Here is a 19,556-nt window from a genome sequence, read left to right on the forward strand (position 1 = left end):
TATTGTAATATTAATAATTTAACCCTTACTTCATGTCAAACCAAGTTATATTAGTTATATTAGGCCTGCCAGTGTGTGGCTTATCAGGAGGTTATAATGGGAAATTGACCCACCTAAACTTATTTTCCTAGTATTTCTTTTTGTTTCATCAGTTAGTAATCACTGTAAAGATTGTAGATGATTAAACTTCCAATCCAGTGATATAAATTTTATAAATAGGTCATATTTATTTCTGCATGATATTTATAAAAGAACCATAAAAGACATGTGAAAAGTTGATAAATTTCAACTATATTACCATAATTTTTTTATCTACTTTATAAAAAATGTTAATATCTACTGATGAAGATGAAGGTGTTACGCCGAAACGTTTAAGATAATAAACTTTATGTGTTTGTGTGATTTATATTATTCATAACTATATTACTGTATAATTTAACAAACAACAAAAATCATCAAATAGATAAGATATTATTATACCTTAGTAAAGATTTAATAAAACAATTGGTGAAAGAGACATGAAAAGAATATAACAACATAATTCCAAGCAAAGATATACTGTACATAAATTGTTTAAAAAAATATATTTTATTGTTTCTTATGTCAATTATAGTTCTACTACAAAAATGATCCCTACACGTCTTATTTTTAATAATAATTAATTTGGATAAAATTAAGTTGGATGCCCAAGCAAAACATTATTGGGGGTGGTCATCAAAGTTCTAATCATTTGTGCGAATGGTAACAATTTTAGTTTATTCTTTTGGTAAAAAAAATAAAAAATGTTAAGTGTTTTTACCCCTACATTTTTTTGATCGAATGAGACTTGAAAACAACATAAACCCGATATAAGCAGAAGAACGCAGTGGCAAGATACATTTTACCTCATATAATTATATTTTTTATTTTTTTTTAGAATTCATCCATTGTGTACATATTTGGATTGTTTTTTTCAATAACCTATGATATCTGTATTTTTCTGTTCTGTGATATTTTGTTACGTTATTTTATGAGATAACCAGTGTTTTTATTTTAGCTGTTGCCATTTATTTTATGACAATTTATAACATAGTTAACATAACGCTTGAATTGTTCATGAATGGTCTTTTATTATTAATCATGTATTTACTTGTGAATGACTTGTAAAGTATTCACCCTGTTTATGTGCTTTGGTCATGATTAGTAGAGTATCAATTCTTTATCAAATTGTGAAAGGTCAAGGTCATTGTGACTAGAAAAAGGGTTTCGCTACAAAGGGTCATTTAAAGACCTAGTTTAAGCCTTCTATAAGAGACCCCCCCCCCCAAAAAAAAAAAAAAAAAAAAAAAACAACAACAAAAAAACAACCTCTGTTTATTGATCTTAACCTACTTGCCTTGATCCCTCTTATCTGATCTCCGATCTGAGTATCCTGCTGTGCAGTTAAAATGGACCTTAAATGGCCCTGAGCCAATAAACGAATACACAGGAAATTGGCCCCTGTGACACCAGTGCAATTAGCAGAAGATGCACAGCAGGGGATTATCATGCCAAACATTCCTTAAACTAGGCCTTTAAAGTAGATGGCACCGAGTTTTAGGCCAGTAGGTCAAAATTCAAGGACAGCATTTTGAACAGTAAGGTCGAAGTCGAAGTGATCTTTAATTGAAAACATAAAAGGCCTCCACTCAGAGATTCCACAACGAATCAAATTCAGAGGAATTATTGATCATGAACAGAAGATGACCTATATTGATTTTTAGGGCACACATCAAAATAGTAATGACACTTTTTTTTACAGTTTTGAGCTCTACTGGCCAAAAGCCAGAAGAGCTTATGCGATGGTAATGTGAACGTAGTATGTGTGTCCGTGCATTCGTGCGTCTGTAAACAATTTCTTGTTTCATGCATGCCTAGATTATGGGCCTTGATATTATGTAAACAATTGCTTGTGAACACGATTCAGTGTTCAGTTTTGATTGTATCTCGATGAAACTTGTACAGTATTTAGATATGCATTGGAGCTTGGTTTCTTTTAAAAACCAGCCAGATCCGCCCATGCATGCCTAGATTATGGGTCTTGAAAGTATAAAAAATGCTATTTTTAACTAAATCTATTTTTAGACAATTCTAAATGAGCGAGGTCTTTTTTTAGCCAAGTTTACATATAAAGTCACAATTGCTTGTAAATGTTTGTCAAAATGTGCCCAGGGTTCACTGGTTTGGTATACTTAAATTGGGAAATGTTAAAAACCTTTTTGTCTGAAACAGCTATGCAGATCCTTGCAATTTTGAACAAGGCTTTATTTAGTGGTCCACTACCTTGGTTGTTCAAATTATGCCCCTTGGGTCAAAACTGGCACTGCCCCTTTGATATTTGTTGTGGAACACCATATGATGACCGTCTAGCAAAGCATTTGAAATTATGCCCCTTGCTGGCCCCATCTTTTTATGCCCCCACAAAGTGGCGGCATATAGGGTTGCCCTTGTCCGTACGTACGTCTGTCTGTCTGTACGTACGTACGTCCCGAAGATTGTTTCCGATCTAATTCTTGAAAACCGTTTGTCCAATCCTCACCAAACTTTAAACACATGTTTGTGACCATAATATCTTGATCAAGTTCGATAGTCATGGAAATCGCTTTAGTCATTTAGGAGTTACGGCCCTTTTTTGCCAAAAATACTTCAAAAATATATGTTTCCAATCTAATTCTTGAAAAGTATGTGTCCAATCCTCACCAAACTTTACATACATGATTGTGACCATAATATCTTGATCAAGTTCGATAGCCATGGAAATCGCTTTAATCATTTAGGAGTTAGGGCCCTTTATTTCCCAACAATACTTAAAAAATATCATCTCGATGTAAATGAGATGTGGATCCAACAAGTTTTTTTCTGCCTGAATGGCGCCATATAACCTATACAGTCTTGCGATGCCGTAAAACCCAACTCAACTCAACTTATCCTATATGTGCAGATTATCCTGAATAATCATTATGGCTTATTTTCTGTGACAAAAAATCGAAGTGGGGGCATCCGTGTCCTATGGACACATTTCTAGTTTGACTTACTTTTTAATTTTTAAAGCTACAGCAATGAAATTTTGACCATGTGCTCAGTTTTGCAAACGAGCATCAATGTTGTCATCGGAAGTCCTTGACTATGACATTTTGACCAACTTTTGTATTTTTAAAGCTACAGAAATTTTGAACATGAGTACAGTTTTGAAAGCAAATATTTTTTACTCTCAAATTACGTTTACTTGGCACATATTTAAATAGCTCATGCAACTTATCTGGCAACAACACTTTCTGTCTTCAGATGTTGAACATGCAGCGTTTTTAGCTAACCCAAACACAAAAAGTAAATTATATATTTGTTGCCAATTACTCATACGTACATGCTCTGGATTGAAAATGACCACAAGAGCCATGCCAGTAGAGCATAGGCCCTCTTGGGCCTCTTGTTTCGGTATTAGATTTGTGTCGACTAATATGTGTTCTCCCGCAAGGTGCATTCATCATGTTCTTGCCGTTTAACTCATTTTGTTAATAAAAAAAAAACACGTCAATATATTGTTACAGCAATGCTATAGTTATTTTAGAGGTACATTGTCCTAAGCCATTTACGATCACCATAACTTATAGATTGATAAACACATTTGCCTGAAACTTATTACATTCGCAACCAGCAACAATGACAATATACCCCAAAACTTAAGTAAATGTCAAAAATGTCACTTGATTTATTCAAACTTAATTTTCATATACTTGCAATGCTTATGTTATCCCATGTCACAAGCATGTATATATTTGTACCGACACATTTTCATCACATTGTTTTCTTTAATGGCCTATTTGATAGAATGTTTAAGATGTCTTATAACATAAGCATCAATTTGTTTTTCTATGTTGTGTTTTATACATTCATGATAATCAATAAATATAAATAAGGATTTCGTTGTGGTTTCTTAACTGTAAAAACAATAATTAAATTAAAAAATAACCCTACACCTGGTCTTCTTTTGCTCTGTTGAGCACGAGTTGTTCATGCTGAGATGTTGTAATCACATGTTGTTCGGCGTCCGTTATCTTTTTTGCTTTTAAACACTCATCACAATTTTTTTTTTTTAAATTGGCCACACTGACCATCAATTGTTCATTACCTTGTTGATAAATATAACGGCCTTCCTCAGTGCATAAGTTAGTTTGAAGGACCAACACATGAATATGTTTTTATTCAGTTTTGATAATATCAAGCAATATAAAGCAAGCATAATGCATACATCCGTTGCCACATGTAAAGGTGTTGAGTAACTTTTATGGAATGAGATTTTATCAGAATTTCCAATCGAAAAGCATTTACATTTTAACGGAAATGTCTTTATCTAAAATAATTATTTGTTTGTGTGAAAATAGCCAGAACTCATGACTACCCGAACGACAATGTATTGGCATTTTTGGTGATTGCATGTATAATAATAATAATAATAATAATAATAATAATAATAATAACATTATTTCATGAAGATAACACATTAAGTTACATAAATATCTTGTATACAATGTGGTCTTCAATGGATTCTACAAACAGAGTTTACATTTCTCATTCAAACAATAACGACAAGACGACATTTAAACACAAATTATACAATGTTCAAAATTATGAAAGACAGAAATAAATCGCATTTAAACAAACAATTTAAACAGACAATCATTCACTTACATCATTGTTTTGTCACAAGGTGTTTTCTAATTATGATTTGAATGCAAATGATGATGATTCTCGATTATAAAGCGGTATAGAATTCCATACAGATTTTGCAAAAATAAGTAAATGTTTTGTTACCCCATAGTTAGTCTTGCACCAATTTGCTACTATAAGCCAGAGGCGTACCTTGGCTTATGCCAGTATGCTCGGGCGTACAAATCAATATTGGGGCCCCAAAAGACACGGACTTAAAACTCGAAATCAAGAATAACAATCTCAGGCTGAGGTTGTCGGGTTTATGTTTGTCGTAAGTTCACTGAATGTTGGTGTTCAGAATATTTAGAAAACTTTGAAAAGGTCTTTTACGGAATTTGTGAGCCCTCCCGCTCCTAACCCATATAAGTGATATAACATATTGAGATTATAAGCAAATGAGAGACCATCATATACCAACACCTTACTCAAGTGTAGGGGCGTAAAGTTCAAAATGATTTAGACAAAAAGATGATCGTGAAATACATTCCATCAAGGCTTCAGAGGTGAACCCTCTTTCTGGCTCTGTTATTGTCCCCTTTTATAGTGGCATGTGTGTGTTCTGGGACAGTGTTCTTCGTTATTATTCTTTCACAATGACTGTGAAAGTCAGATTTCGATATGCAAGTAGGTAAGGGAGTTTGTGCCTGAACTTTTAAGTATTTTAGCTAAAGCAGTTTGTTAGACTGCTTGTAAGTGCAAAGGAAACCTGTAACAATGAATGTTTAAAATTTGGTCCTCTTTGTATTTCTGTCAATATCTGGATTTTTTTCATTCAAACTTCAAACTTGATAATAAAATTATAAAATTATATTTTTCTTATCTTTAAGACAATAAATTTATATAACTGCTTCTATTTCCATGGATATTTAATTACCACAACTGTCGCATATCAGTTTTATTCCCTTGTAGACGGGTCGTTTAGAAGATACAACGAATACCACGCTTCTTAAAGATGAAAATGGAATGATATTTTCACTGCTGTTATTTCACTGATAAAACTCCAATTTCACCGATAAGCATAAAAATGAGCTTTTCCATACTCCGGAACTTTTTTTAACAATTTTGTTAATAATACTACTGTCCAAATAAAGCAATAATTTTTCAATTCAAGTGGCGCAACCGAAAAGAAGAGCTTATTTATAATAAATATTTGTCCTTGTATTTCATTGGTTCAAAAAATGTACTTGGTGCCAGTTGCAGTTTATTTGAGACAATGAAGTTTCAAATTCTCCTCTTTTCCCGTTTTCCTTACACGGTTTTTTACAACAAGCTCCGTTCCACCAAACATGAACGTTGTATCGTTACTAAGTTCGGAAAGAGGAATATATTTAGGAAGATCTGTTATCAACACACCGAGTTCACAGGCGGGGTCGGTTGTGTATATGGGGTTCGCTGCAGTCGTTCGGTATATGGGTGTTATTGTTCGATATCCTGTAGGAGAGTATCCCTTGGTTATTTGACGGTCAACAGGAATCTCCTCTTTAACACGAACAAACACATCAAAGCAGTCTTTGGCACACCATTTTCCGTCTTTGTTCAGATATTTCTTGTGTTTACTGTGAATTTTGCCATCATAAAAATTGTCCACACTAACTCCGAACGTGTATTTCATTACCCGAGACGATATAATGGAAGAATCGTGGCCGTACTTGACGGCACCTTTCAGCACGGCGAGACCAGCTTCAGCAGGGACAATTAGACGCTTGTCTGGAATGTCAGATCTAAGCCTTTCTTGGACGTATGTGCTTTCTCCGAAACCACCAACCAGCACGATGGTCGGTACTGACATTATCTTTGGGTCTTTAAGGAGGTCGTTTACGTGTTCAACGAGTTTGTTTATAGGATTATCAAACCATGCCCTAACAATGTCAGGTTCAACTCGCAACTTGTCTCCACCTTGCAGAGTAACTGAATCGCCAAATTCGAGAGTATCTACCCTTTGCTTTAACTTTTGTCCGGTAAACTTTTTGGAAAGCTTTCTCATGCTTTCAATTACCTTGAATGTAATTTTTTCTTTTGATTTTGCGTTGTAGCTACGTTTCTTTGTTTCAAAGTCTCTAATAACGTCAAAGAAGTCGGATATTTCCTTTGTCTTAAAGGCAGTTATTGCTTTCTCTCCAAAAACTTGTTCCAGGAATTTGAGATAGTTGGCGTCACATAGATGCCACCCCATGGCCCACCGCTTGCATGGTGGATTTTCTTCAGACTACCATCGTGCTTCTTTTCTTGAATAGAAATATCAGCAGTTCCACCTAAAACAGAACATGACGTCAGAAGTAGAGCTACCTATATTATAGCGGATATTAAAGCATTTAACTGCGTCATTAAATTAAACGATGCTCTTCAAATGCTACACATGTTCTTAAGTATATAAAGTTTGTCGAGCAATGGTTATCAAAACACATGTGATATAATTAGTCGTGTCCATTTCTCCCACCTCCGAGGTCAATGACCATAAACTGAGTGCCAGTTCCGGCTAATGCCGCTTTCGTGTCAACATCCAGCGTTTCACACCAGATCGAGGCTGCTTCCGATTCGAGTGCCAGCTTAACTCGGGTTCCATCTAGACCCGCCTTAAGTTGTAAAAAGTTCAAAGCGTTAGATGTATGTATTTTTATTACAAAAAAGTAAAGAAGCCTTGTTCAAAATATTTTTGCAAAAACACTGAGATATTAAATTGAGGGCAATCATTGGAGCCAAACACATAAAAAATGTTGTAGCTCCTATTTTTACCCGGCATGTGCAAGTATTACGAAATATGACGAAAGTATCTGTCTAATTTTTTTAACATTTTGTATTTTCGTCAAACACAATTGATATTTTCACTTCTCTCTGATATTTGTTATATTCCTTATCAAATACATTCTCATTAATACTTATGTAACCAAAATTCATACGCAAGCTCAGCAGCCAAAAGTTTAAACATAAGCCCCGTTTGGCACAGGGTAAACGCCAAATCCAAAGAACACCAAACAAAAAATATCACAAACACTGTGAAATTTTGGTAAGAATAACCACCTCGTTTATAAACTTCTAACGTGTCTTAAAGAAGGTTAGTACGATCCAGTTACCTCTTCGGCAGCCGTTCTCATGAACTCCTTGGCATTGTCATCCCAGATAGCGGGCACCGTGATGACGTAGGAAATTTCCTTTTCTAGCACACCCACCGTCTGGTTTGCTACTGCCTGTAGGAGATGTTTATGTAGAAACTTGATCGCCATGGAGAAGATTGGCAAAGCTTGATGAGACTTGCCTGCTATGTCCTCCACAGTTGTGGCTCTTGAAAGCTCCTTCGATAAAAAGAAAGCGTGCTATCACTGTAACAAATTCCCAAACATTAGAAATTTAATATGATAATGGGGCGGAAAATGTTATGTTTTAATACCCGCAAAAATGTGCGCATGTGTTAAAAACAATATATTTTTATAGATTTATTTTAGGTCTAGTTTTCCAAAACGCAACATTTTCAACTCGCTTTAGAATCGGCGCCATTATCTGAAGTCAAACATTTCTTTTTTGCTGTATATGCTGTAATCGGACGACTCTAGTTAGCTCATTTGTATCATTTTCGAAGAGAGAATTCGAGGTATTGACATAGGTGTCGTTTCTGTTTTTAACCTGGCGATAAGTCTAAAATCGTTGGAGATATTCAAATCTATCTTGGTACACATGTAGCTATTGACACTACTTACAAGTATGCACAAGTCCATAATACTCGCTTACATAATTTTGTTCCCCTGCTTCAACTGAAAAAAAAAATCATGAAAGGCGCTGATTGAAAACGACTGGCGCTCTTGTTAAGATTTTGATGTAATCATCTGTTCCGAAGTCTGAACGTTTAGATCCATAACGGTGTTTCAAACAATATGCATAACGTATTTGACAGTTGTACCTTATTGTTGTGCAAAATCATCTTAAAACGCCTGAACAACCGCCATCCTTCGTGTTTGTCATCTTCCGCTTTACTCGCATAGCTGTCTTCAGCTTCAAAACCAAAAGAGTCAAACTCGCCCTTCGGATTAAGAAGCACACTTGTTGTTATTTGAAAATTATCTTGATTTAACTGAACACTGTGCATAGTCATTTGTGTTTCTGTATTTTACCCTTATCGATCTACAAGTGTAAGTGATAACAATTATAGCTTATGAACGCTTAACATGGGAGTGGGCGGGGGAGAGGATGGGGGTACTGCGAGGCTCGCCTAGTTATGCCGAGTTGAAAAATGGTAACACTGACAAAGGAAAATCTGTTTTTGCACTTATCTTTAGTTAATACTTGATTTTGTTTTAAATACACTCAATGAGTTAACTACGTTCCATTCATTAAAACTAGTTCCTCAACTAAAATAAAGGGTAATGTGTTGTATTATGCTGAACTAAATAAAGTGTCATTCATAATTATCACGACTTTAAATAATTCTGTTGAAACTTACATGTTATTATAAATATAGTTTTTAACAGCGCAAAATGGTATCAAAGATAAGTATATAAGTTTAAGCATAGTATTTTTTTGATTGAACAATATTATCATAAGATTAATAACGGAACGAAATTTCAATAATGTAATGATCTACTTACCGTGTGAATATTTTGTATTCTATTCTAAAACCACACCTAATTTTAGCCTTTGTTTTGTAGAGACTCAATAACTTCCTGGTTCGAGATTCGACGAAGTACGCGCATTTAAGTTGATCAATAACATGCATGACAACTAGCCTATATGCATACACCAACGAATCGTGACGTATAGTATTTAAGTATATCCGTCAAAATACATTTAATTCAATATCAACCCTGACTGAAAGATTTTAGTACAAGGGGGTTGTGAAATTTCTTCTCCGATGGGATTATTTGCACATACAGTAAAAGTTTTAAACTTGAAGTAAAATGTTTGCTAAATGGTGTTGTGTCCTCAGTAGCCACTCTATATGTATGTGCATGTAATATGATACCGGGACTTCCGGAAGATATAGAATCATGAAAAAAGCTAGTGAACGGTCATCTGTTGTTTCTAAGAATATCTAATCCCTGAACATATCATCTGGCGACGAGGATACTGTGAATTAATATTGTAATATTTGGATTAATGATAATGTTGTTTAACTAATGGATTAAGACGTTAAACAGTGAACATAAAATGAATAATCTTCCGAATTTTCCATCCTTTGATGTGGACACAGACAAATCAAACGCTGGCACGCGTTGGGAGAAATGGCTAGGGCGGTTAGAAAATTTATTTGTAGGATTAAAAGTGACAGATGATGACCAAAAACGGGCGTTGTTGCTTCATTACGCTGGTGAGAAAGTGTATGATACATACGATGTAGAAAAAAGGGACACGGATGCGTCCTTCGAGGCAACGAGGAAAGTGCTTAATGATTATTTCGCCCCTAAAAAGAATGTTCAAATGGAAATATACAATTTTCGCTCATGCAAGCAACATGACACGCAGTCATTAGATGAGTTCGTGACAGAACTCCGGACACTTGCAAAAAATTGTGAGTTCACAAACGTAGACAAGGAAATTCTACAACAAGTAATTCAGAACTGCAGATCGAACCAATTAAGACGTCGTGCCCTGCGAGAACCGGATAAGGCATTATGCGACATATTAACAATGGGTCGAATGCTGGAGCAATCCGACCGACAGGCTGCTGCTATGGAGAATTCGGACACTGTGCAAAGGGTTTCACAACGACCACGTGGCAGTGTGAACAGGCGTGGACATAAACGAGAGCGCGGTGGTCAGCATTATGCAAATTCCGGCATGCGGAGAGGCTTATCGGCGAAACCACGTGATCACCTTGGCTTATCGGCGAGACCACGTAATCGCGCTCCACTGAATGAAAATACCTGCCGAGCATGTGGTTATGAATACCCACACAAGCAGACCTGTCCAGCGAAGGGCAAAACTTGCAATCTTTGCAAAAAGCCTAATCACTTTAGTAGGTGCTGCCGACAGAGGGGTATTAAGGAAGTTAAGCTACAGTCCGATTCAGAAGATGAATACAACTACCAAGTCAGTGTTAAAAGTGTTAGCAAAAACAACAAGACTCCGAAAACACTTATCTCAATTAACAATATAGCAGTAAAAGTAACAATAGATACCGGTTCGAGTGTAAACATTATCGATGAAAACACATACGCATTCCACGGAAAACCAACACTTAAAACGAAACATTTACCTAAATTATTACCATACGGAGGGGGTTCAAACTTGAAAAGGAAAGGTTGTTGTGAAATGACAGCTGAGAAAAATGACAAAATAGTTGTAGACAAATTTTACCTAGTCAAAGGTAATTACGGGACACTTTTAGGATTTCAAACGGCTTCAGACTTAGGTGTTGTTAAAATAATCCAAAATGTCAACATTTTACAGGAAACAATCAAAAGAAAATACCCAGGAATATATGAAGGTATTGGGAAATGGAAGCAACAAACCGTGAAACTTCACGTAAACAAGGACGTGCATCCAGTGGCACAAAAGGGCAGAAGAACTCCTTTTCGTTTGCGAAAAAAAGGTCGAAAAGGAAATTGAAACAATGCCTAATAACGACATAATAGAGGAAATAAGGAATGAATCAACGCCATGGGTGTCTCTAATCGTGACACCACCGAAGAAAAATGGTGACGTCAGAATTTGCGTTGATATGCGATTAGCAAACAAAGCGATTGAAAGGGAACGACACCCAATGCCAACCATCGATGAGCTTATACATGATTTAAATGGATCAAAAGTGTTTAGTAAAATGGATTTGAAATCTGGATACAATCAACTAGTTCTCGAAGAAGAGTCACGCCCAATTACAACCTTTTCGACGCACATAGGTCTATTCAGATACAAACGATTGAACTTTGGGACAAACTCCGCAAGCGAAGTATTTCAAAAGACAATAAGTTCATTAATAGCAGGAATTCCAGGAGCAAAGAACATTTCAGACGACATAATTGTATATGGGAAAAACCAAACAGAGCATGACATTGCATTAGACAAAGTGTTCAATGCAATTCATCGCAACGGCTTGATACTTAATAAACAAAAATGCGAATTCAACAAGTCAGAGATTACGTTCTTTGGTGTTGTTTTCAATGGGTCAGGGATCTCTGCAGATCCGTTAAAAGTGGAAGCTATCCGGAAAATGGAACAACCAACCAATGTGTCAGAAATAAGAAGTTTTCTTGGAATGACAGCATATTGCTCCCGTTTTATAAAGGAATATGCGACAATAACAGAATCTCTCCGGAGACTGACAAGAAACGAAACACCATGGTCATGGGAATGTGAGCAAGAAAACGCGTTCGAGAAGCTCAAACAGGATCTCTCAAGTGACACAGTGATGGTGTATTTCGACCCAGGGAAGGAAATAGAAGTAGTGACAGACGCTTCACCGGTGGGACTTTCAGCAATTATTACCCAACAGGGCAAAGTCGTGGCATATGCGAGTCGGGCATTGTCACCAACAGAGTCTAGGTACAGTCAGACGGAAAGAGAGGCGTTAGGTGTTGTATGGGCATGCGAACACTATAACATGTATCTTCGTGGTGCTCCATGCTTTACTGTCATAACGGACCATAAGCCGCTAGAATGCATATGGAAGAAAAAACAACCGCCTCTAAGAATTGAACGGTGGGGTTTACGACTTCAGCCATACAAAATGAACATTGTCTATAAGCCTGGAAAACACAATCCATCTGACTACCTGTCAAGACATCCATTGAAAGATGTTGGTAACGATAGAAACCTGGCAGAAGAATATGTGCATTTTATCGCTGAAAGAGCTGTTCCAAATGCTATGACATTAGATGAGGTTAAGTCAGCATCGATAAATGACAGTACAATAAGAAAGGCTATTGAGCTTACAGAAAATGGAAAATGGTACGAAATAAAGACTTTAAATGATCTAGAAATAAACAAAGAAGAATTATCTGCACTTAGAAGTGTGAAGGATGAACTGAGTGTACACTGTGGAACTGTACTATTGAGAAATGACAAGATCGTTATGCCTAAATCGTTAAGAGCGCAGGCCATCAAACTGGGCCACGAAGGGCATCAAGGGGTCGTGCGAACCAAGAGCTACATACGTTCAAAAGTCTGGTTTCCGAATTTGAACGCTGATATCGAAACAGCAATAAAAGGTTGTTTGGCTTGCCAAGCAAATACAAAGGAACCGAGACCAAGAGAACCACTGAGGATGTCGGAAATGCCATCAGGCCCATGGATGAATTTAAGCGCGGACTTTTGTGGACCGTTACAAAATGGGGACTATTTATTAGTTATCGTTGATGAATATTCACGTTATCCAATTGTGGAGATAGTCAAATCAGTATCGGCAAACACTGTCATACCAGTGCTGGACAAAATAATAACAATGTTCGGGGTACCAACAGTGATCAAAACGGATAATGGTAGTCCATTTAACAGTAATGCATTTTCAGATTATGCAAAATACTGTGGATTTATTCATCGAAAAATCACACCTAGGTGGCCGCGGGCAAATGCTCAAGCAGAGTCTTTTAATAAGCCCCTTATGAAATGCATCAAATCTTCACATGTAGAAGGAAAGAACTGGAAACAGGAATTATTCCGTTTCTTACGCCAATACAGAGTGACGCCACATACGTCAACTGGTTTTACGCCGTTCCGTTTATTGTTTCAGCGGGAACCATCGACGCGATTATCAGATATCGCAAAACCAGAACAAGATGTTAGATTAGACGAAATCGTAAGGCGTAATGACGAGAAATCGAAATCCCACTCGAAAGAGTATGAGGACAGAAGGATTAGGGCAAGGGAACGCCACATTAACATCGGTGACAAAGTGCTACTGCGAAATGAGACACCGTCTAAGTGCTCTACGCAGTTCAACCCAATGCCATATACGGTTACGGAAACAAAAGGACCTATGACCAGTGTAAAAAGTGATTCAGGACATCGAGTTACACGTAATTCGTCTTTTATGAAAAAGGTTGAACCATCATTGGACGCCTCCAACATGGATATGAATAACAATGACGATGATCTTGGGGATGATCTGATCGATAATGATGGTGGTCAAAATACGACGGAGGTTCACACCCGACCAACTAGGGAACGACGACTTCCGACTTATTTGAGCGACTATGTGCGGAGTGTTGATAATAAGGTTTCATAGTGATATGGGCATAATAAACCCAGTGAAACCTGAAGATCGGTGATATTTGATCTTTTGTGTGAGTTGTAAACATAAATGAGTACAAAATTATCTTATATTGTTTTATTATAGTTAATATTGATAAGGCGTTTTAAATGAGTTTTGACATATGAACATTTGATAAATTCTAAAACATTCAGTATATTTAAATTTCTCACAGTGAATATCTGCCAAAGACATACTTTAAAGTAAAGAAAAGAATGTGGAAAAATTATGGACAATTTAGATGACAGACGATTTTCTTATATAACATTATTCTTTAAAAAAATATCAAAAGATTGTGTACGTATGTGTAAATGTTTGGTATTGCTCATGTAGTAGAAACGTATTATCTAGTAGTAGTAAATATAACCTTCGAACTGACCTCACTGTAGCACCAGTATCAAGTTTCAATGAGTTACTGATTACCTTGGAATTTCTTAATCCTGTAAACACTATAGTTAAGTTCACAGAATCAATTCCACCAGAGTATGTTAATAATCTAATTATCAATTGCAAAGTTATCAATGTGGTTTGCAATATTAAGTTTTGATATATTCGTATTATAATTATAACATACATGTATTACTTTTAATTAATGATTGTTGTTTTTATATTAATACTTTTTAAATAACATTGAATCTGAATTGAGGAGGGATGTTGTGTCCTCAGTAGCCACTCTATATGTATGTGCATGTAATATGATACCGGGACTTCCGGAAGATATAGGATCATGAATAAAGCTAGTGAACGGTCATCTGTTGTTTCTAAGAATATCTAAACCCGAACATATCAAATGGCATATACAATACCTTTAAAAAATTGTTATTATGTGAATTTTATACTCGTTATAGTCTTTATAAACATCAAGAGTTGTATCTAAAATATGATAAGCTTATCTGTAGTTAAATAAACTACAAACACATATGAAGTTACTGAATTCTGCAATAAATCGTTTATTGCTAAAGCACATATGAAGTTACTGAATTCTGCAATAAATCTTTTGTTGCTAAAGCACATATGAAGTTACTGAATTCTGCCATAAATCCTTTATTGCTACAGCACTTAGTTTTATCTTAGACTGCAAATTGAAACAGATGTTGTGTTTAGTCGATATAAAACAAATATGAAATACCACCAGTTACAAGTAATACATGGTTTGGGTTAGTTTTGCATTCCTAGACACTAGATATTCTTGCACAGTCCTATGTTGCCAATGCAATTGTGTCACTAATTTTACTGTTACCTTCACTCTTTTGGTGAAATGCATTGGCACCGCAACCATGATTATTCGACGTTATTCACACACTCCAAGTGCTTTAGCGTCCACCAGTTTAGGGCGTTAAACTTCTTCTACATTTACTTATTTATCTTCCGCGAAGTTGTCCTTCATCATTTATTTTAATCACACACCATTTTGACCGTTCGCAAACTCCATAGAAGAAGAACCATGCTGTTTTTCCTACCTCAATTTGCAGTGAGGCTTTCTTCACTTCGAGAATAAATCAAGTTTGGACGGCTTAATTAACCCCTGCTACAAAAGTACAATGGCTCTGATGATGAACGCCTTTTTGCTTGCCTTCATAATGAAAGTGAAACCTACCAGGTTAGACGGTAAAACGGTTGGGGTTTTGTTGGTGTGCATAGTTGTGCATTGCTATATTCCATCGCGATCTGCATGACAGTTAACAGAAAGGGCGACCTCACATGCCGATGGTTAAGGTTTAAATTGAGCTGTCGTGATGCTGTTTTTTTAACTTCTCATGTAATGTGTGAAGAACAGTCAAAATAACGTTCCGGTTTAACAGTTAACGTTTTGGATCTTCTGATCGTATTCTCATTTGCATGATTTCCAGTGCCTCTCGGTTTTTTTCATCACTTCGACCGTACCATTTATCGGTGTAGCACGGTCCATAGGCCCTCATTTAAGCAGTTCAACCATTTATGGTTCAGAAATGTACGCCTTATTTTACATCAAAAGTCGAAGAATATGAAATAATTATACTTGTGGCTTTAACTGAACTAGTCTATATGGCCATAACCTCGCACTTGTACCCACATTAATTACCAGTCTTTACAGTACGAGTGAACGGACACAAACACAGAACGGAAGATAACAGATAAAAAATAAATACAATACAAACAAACAGTCTTTTGATTAATATTTGGGTACCGCATTGGAACGATCAATGATAACGCTTATGAATTGACAGAGAGCCACTTTTCAAATATTTACTGTTTAGCCAAATTGTAAAACTTTTATTGATCCAGCGTTTTTAATCTATTGTATGTGATGTTAGTTATACAAAATAAGCGTGTTGTCATTATTGACAACTCCAAAAAGAAAAAAAGGTAACCTAAGTGGCGCAAAAAATAACGGCTTATAAATGAAATATATATGACATTGTTTTTCACAGGTTCAAATATATATATTTTTCTGGTGCCAGTTGTAGCTTATTTTAGATATTACAGTTTCAAAATCTCCTCTTTCCCCGTTCTCCTTACACGTTTTTTACAACAAGCTCCGTTCCATCAAACATGAACGTAGTATCGTAACCAGGGAGGAATTTAATTGGGTAGATCTGGTATCAACTCACCGAGCAGTTCACAACCGAGGTCGGTTGAGTATATGGGGATCGCTGCAGTCGTTGAGTGTATGGGTGTTTTTGCTCGATATCCAGTACGAGAGTATCCCTTGGTTATTTTGTGGTCAACATAAATCTCTTCTTTAACACCTACAAACAAATCAAAGCAGTCTTTGGCACACCATTTTCCGTCTTTGTTCAAATATGTCTTGCGTTCACTGTGAATTTTGTCATCAAAAAAATTGTTCACACTCACTCCGAACGTGTATTTCATTACCTGAGATGATATAATGGACGAATCGTGGCCGTACTTGACGGCATCTTTCAGCACGGTGAGACCAGCTTCAGCAGGGACAATTGGACGCTTGTCTGAGCACGATGGTTGGTAGTGCCATTATATTTTGGTCTTTTAAAAGGTTATTCACGTGTTTAACATGATTGTTTAAAGGATCATCAAATGTCAGGTTTCACTCGCAACTTGTCTCCACTTTCTAGTATAACTGATTCCCTTTTCTAGAGATTACCTATATTCTGCTTTCTGGAAAGCTTCCTAATGCCATCAATTATCTTGAATGCATTTCTTTTTAATTTGCGCTGCAGCTACGCTTCTTTCTTTGAAACTCTTTTGTAACGTCAGAGAAGTCGGATATTTCCTTGGTCGTAAATGCAGTTATTGCTCTCTCCAAAAATGAGTTCCAGGATTTTGAGACAGTTGGAATTAACACATATGCAACGCCATGATCAACCTCTTGCTGGGTTAGTTTTTTTTAAAGTAACATCGTGTTTCTTTTTTTTTTTTACAGAAATTTAAGCCGTTCCAGATGTTTTCAGCTACCGATATTCGTTTGGTTTTCAAAGCATTTTGTTGCGGAAACGTTGTTTAGTTAAACGAAGCTCTTCAAATTCAACACATTTTTTTAATTATATAAATTGTGTATCTAAAAACCCATTTCATTATTCGTTGAGAATGCGCCAACACATCTTCAGTTTTAAAAGAGGCTAATGAGTTGGATATTCTCACTTCTCTCTGCTAGTTGTTATTAAATATTTATTCACAATTTAAGTCCGATCAAATCTCTAACGTTTGTTTAGGAAGTTAAGTGCGATAAAGTTACCCCTTCGGCAGCCGTTCTTATAAACTCGTCTGCATTGTCATCCCAAATGTCGGACAAGATGACGTAAGAAATTTCCTTCTACAGGACTCCTATGACTTGGTAATAGTGGTTTTATACGGCTCCGATGAGATGTTTTTGTAGAAATTGAATCGCTATGGAGAATGTTGGTAGAGCGTGATGACAGTTGCCTTCTATGTTCTCCAAAGTTGTGGCTCTGGAAAGCTCCTCAAATGAAAATACGTGCTATCACGGCAGAAAACAAAACAAATACAAGTCATTTGACCAATGGGTCATTTAACGTTACGATATTTTTTCTTGCCAGCGATATTTTCGAATCTAAGAAAAGGACACGATTTTCCGTGGATCAGGTTTGTATAATCGAAAGATTTGCAAAATGTTCTATTCGCCTTCACGTTGCCACAGTTGTCGACTATGTTGTTAAAAAAAACAACCTCAATGCTAAAACTCAATAACTGCATACCAAAATAGAAGCAGATTTTAGTTCTCAAAGTGAAGTGACGAAATCAAGATTTTGAAACATATTTTGTTATATTTGTAGATTAAAATCGTTGCGTTTATTCCTATAATATATTATTAAAAGTTCCCCAGCCTCCTTAGAATACCAGGTCTGAACTTTGAGAGGTTCATATCGAAAGGAAAAGCATATCCACTGAATATTGTCCCAAAGCCGAACGCCGCCACGAGGAGGGAAGAATTCCCAGTCGCCATGTTTCAGTTTTCTATGTTGAAGAGATGATATAACTATTTATTATACCTGACGTTACTTTGCCGTTATAAAATTACTTATAGTCATTATTAGTTATACCGTAATTTCTCATTTGATAGTATTAATAATACCCCCACGTGCTGTCTTAGGGAGATTACTTGTTTTTAAGCGCCTTGGCGCAATAGGCGCTAAAAAAGCTCCAAGGTGCTTATAGAATATAACCGAAACTCCATGTTAATAGACGCTAAGCGTTTCGCAGACGAAATCGATGAAAACAATGTTATTTGGTAGGGTGGTAGCATAATTGTTTTATAATGTTAATGTGTGTTTATAATGTTAACCTGAGAATGCTAATGTCAACTGAGGTGTCTATGTAATATTTGTAAAGCATTAAAAACAGATATGATGAGTTTATATTATTGACTGATATCAACTACAAATAAGAATGTGTGTTTTTTAATATATTTCTTTACCTTAATGATTTGCTTCTTGTGATTGACTGAAAAGAAATTGGACGGTATGGATTTTTCTAAAAACGAAAATAAAATATTGAAATTGTGCCAAGATTAAACAAACCAGTTCACGCCATGAAAAGTTCTAGCACAATATCTTACAAACTAGAAACATGATATAAGGCTTCAGAGCTTTTTTAAAATGCTTTCATGTGTGTAGAATATAAATAACGAAACTCTTCGTAATGCTAAAATGAAAACAGAAATTTATTTACGATAAAACATGCCTACTGCCATCTGGTCTCGACATATCTTAATTGAAAAGTATTTTATAATACTAATTAAATGTAGAATGAACACTGTCTTGGTATTTTACTTTGTTATGGCATTGGTAACCTGTCAGTTTGTCCGCGCGCAATCCGTTAATAATAGTTTTGCCGACATCCAATTCATTTATGGATACTCTTTCAACGCTGCTCATAGGAGTTCCGTTATGGCACTAAGGTCTGCATAAAGAACATGTGTGTGAACTCCTCTTGTTCGCTAACGATTATCAAGTAGTCAAATTGTATAGAAAAACAACAACAACAACTAAAAATCATAATCTCGTGTGAATGGCGTTCATGTCCAGTTTCTTAAAAATGTATAGTATTTCAAAATAAGTAAAGTAAGCATAAATACATTAATATGTAGTATTTCTTTGCAAAATCAAATCATGAAAAGAAACAAAGCAGACTCTATTTTTCTTTATAGAACCACTTTATTAAATATCGGTTCAGG

The 19,556-nt window shown here is 35.9% G+C and overlaps 2 protein-coding genes across 2 annotated transcripts; both read right to left on the reverse strand.

Annotated features, from left to right (window-relative positions):
* Window positions 1-4,200: 4,200 nt before the first annotated feature.
* On the reverse strand, window positions 4,201-8,812 carry LOC128216117 (heat shock 70 kDa protein 12B-like). Its single transcript, XM_052922705.1, has 4 exons — window positions 8,621-8,812; window positions 7,800-8,018; window positions 7,166-7,301; window positions 4,201-6,980 (listed from the first exon to the last, which is right to left on the reverse strand). Exons 1-4 carry the CDS (start codon window positions 8,810-8,812, stop codon window positions 6,832-6,834), a joined length of 696 nt encoding a protein of 231 aa, XP_052778665.1. The 3' UTR covers window positions 4,201-6,831.
* LOC128216116 (heat shock 70 kDa protein 12A-like) lies at window positions 5,930-6,712 on the reverse strand. The gene has a single exon (XM_052922704.1). The coding sequence runs from the start codon at window positions 6,710-6,712 to the stop codon at window positions 5,930-5,932; it is 783 nt and encodes a 260-aa protein (XP_052778664.1).
* Window positions 8,813-19,556: the final 10,744 nt, after the last annotated feature.

The sequence above is a fragment of the Mya arenaria genome, chromosome 14 (assembly GCF_026914265.1).
Source record: "Mya arenaria isolate MELC-2E11 chromosome 14, ASM2691426v1".
Taxonomy (NCBI): Eukaryota; Metazoa; Mollusca; class Bivalvia; order Myida; family Myidae; genus Mya; species Mya arenaria.

What these genes read in the sequence shown, in the direction of transcription:
- LOC128216116 (XM_052922704.1), bottom strand. Translation starts at nt 6,712, where the DNA reads ATGAGAAAGCTTTCCAAAAAGTTTACCGGACAAAAGTTAAAGCAAAGG.
- LOC128216117 (XM_052922705.1), bottom strand. Translation starts at nt 8,812, where the DNA reads ATGACTATGCACAGTGTTCAGTTAAATCAAGATAATTTTCAAATAACA. An exon ending in TGATTTTGCACAACAATAAG is followed by an intron (nt 8,019 to 8,620) that starts GTACAACTGTCA and finishes TTTTTATCGAAG; the next exon opens with GAGCTTTCAAGAGCCACAAC. An exon ending in TATGGTCATTGACCTCGGAG is followed by an intron (nt 6,981 to 7,165) that starts GTGGGAGAAATG and finishes GTTCTGTTTTAG; the next exon opens with GTGGAACTGCTGATATTTCT.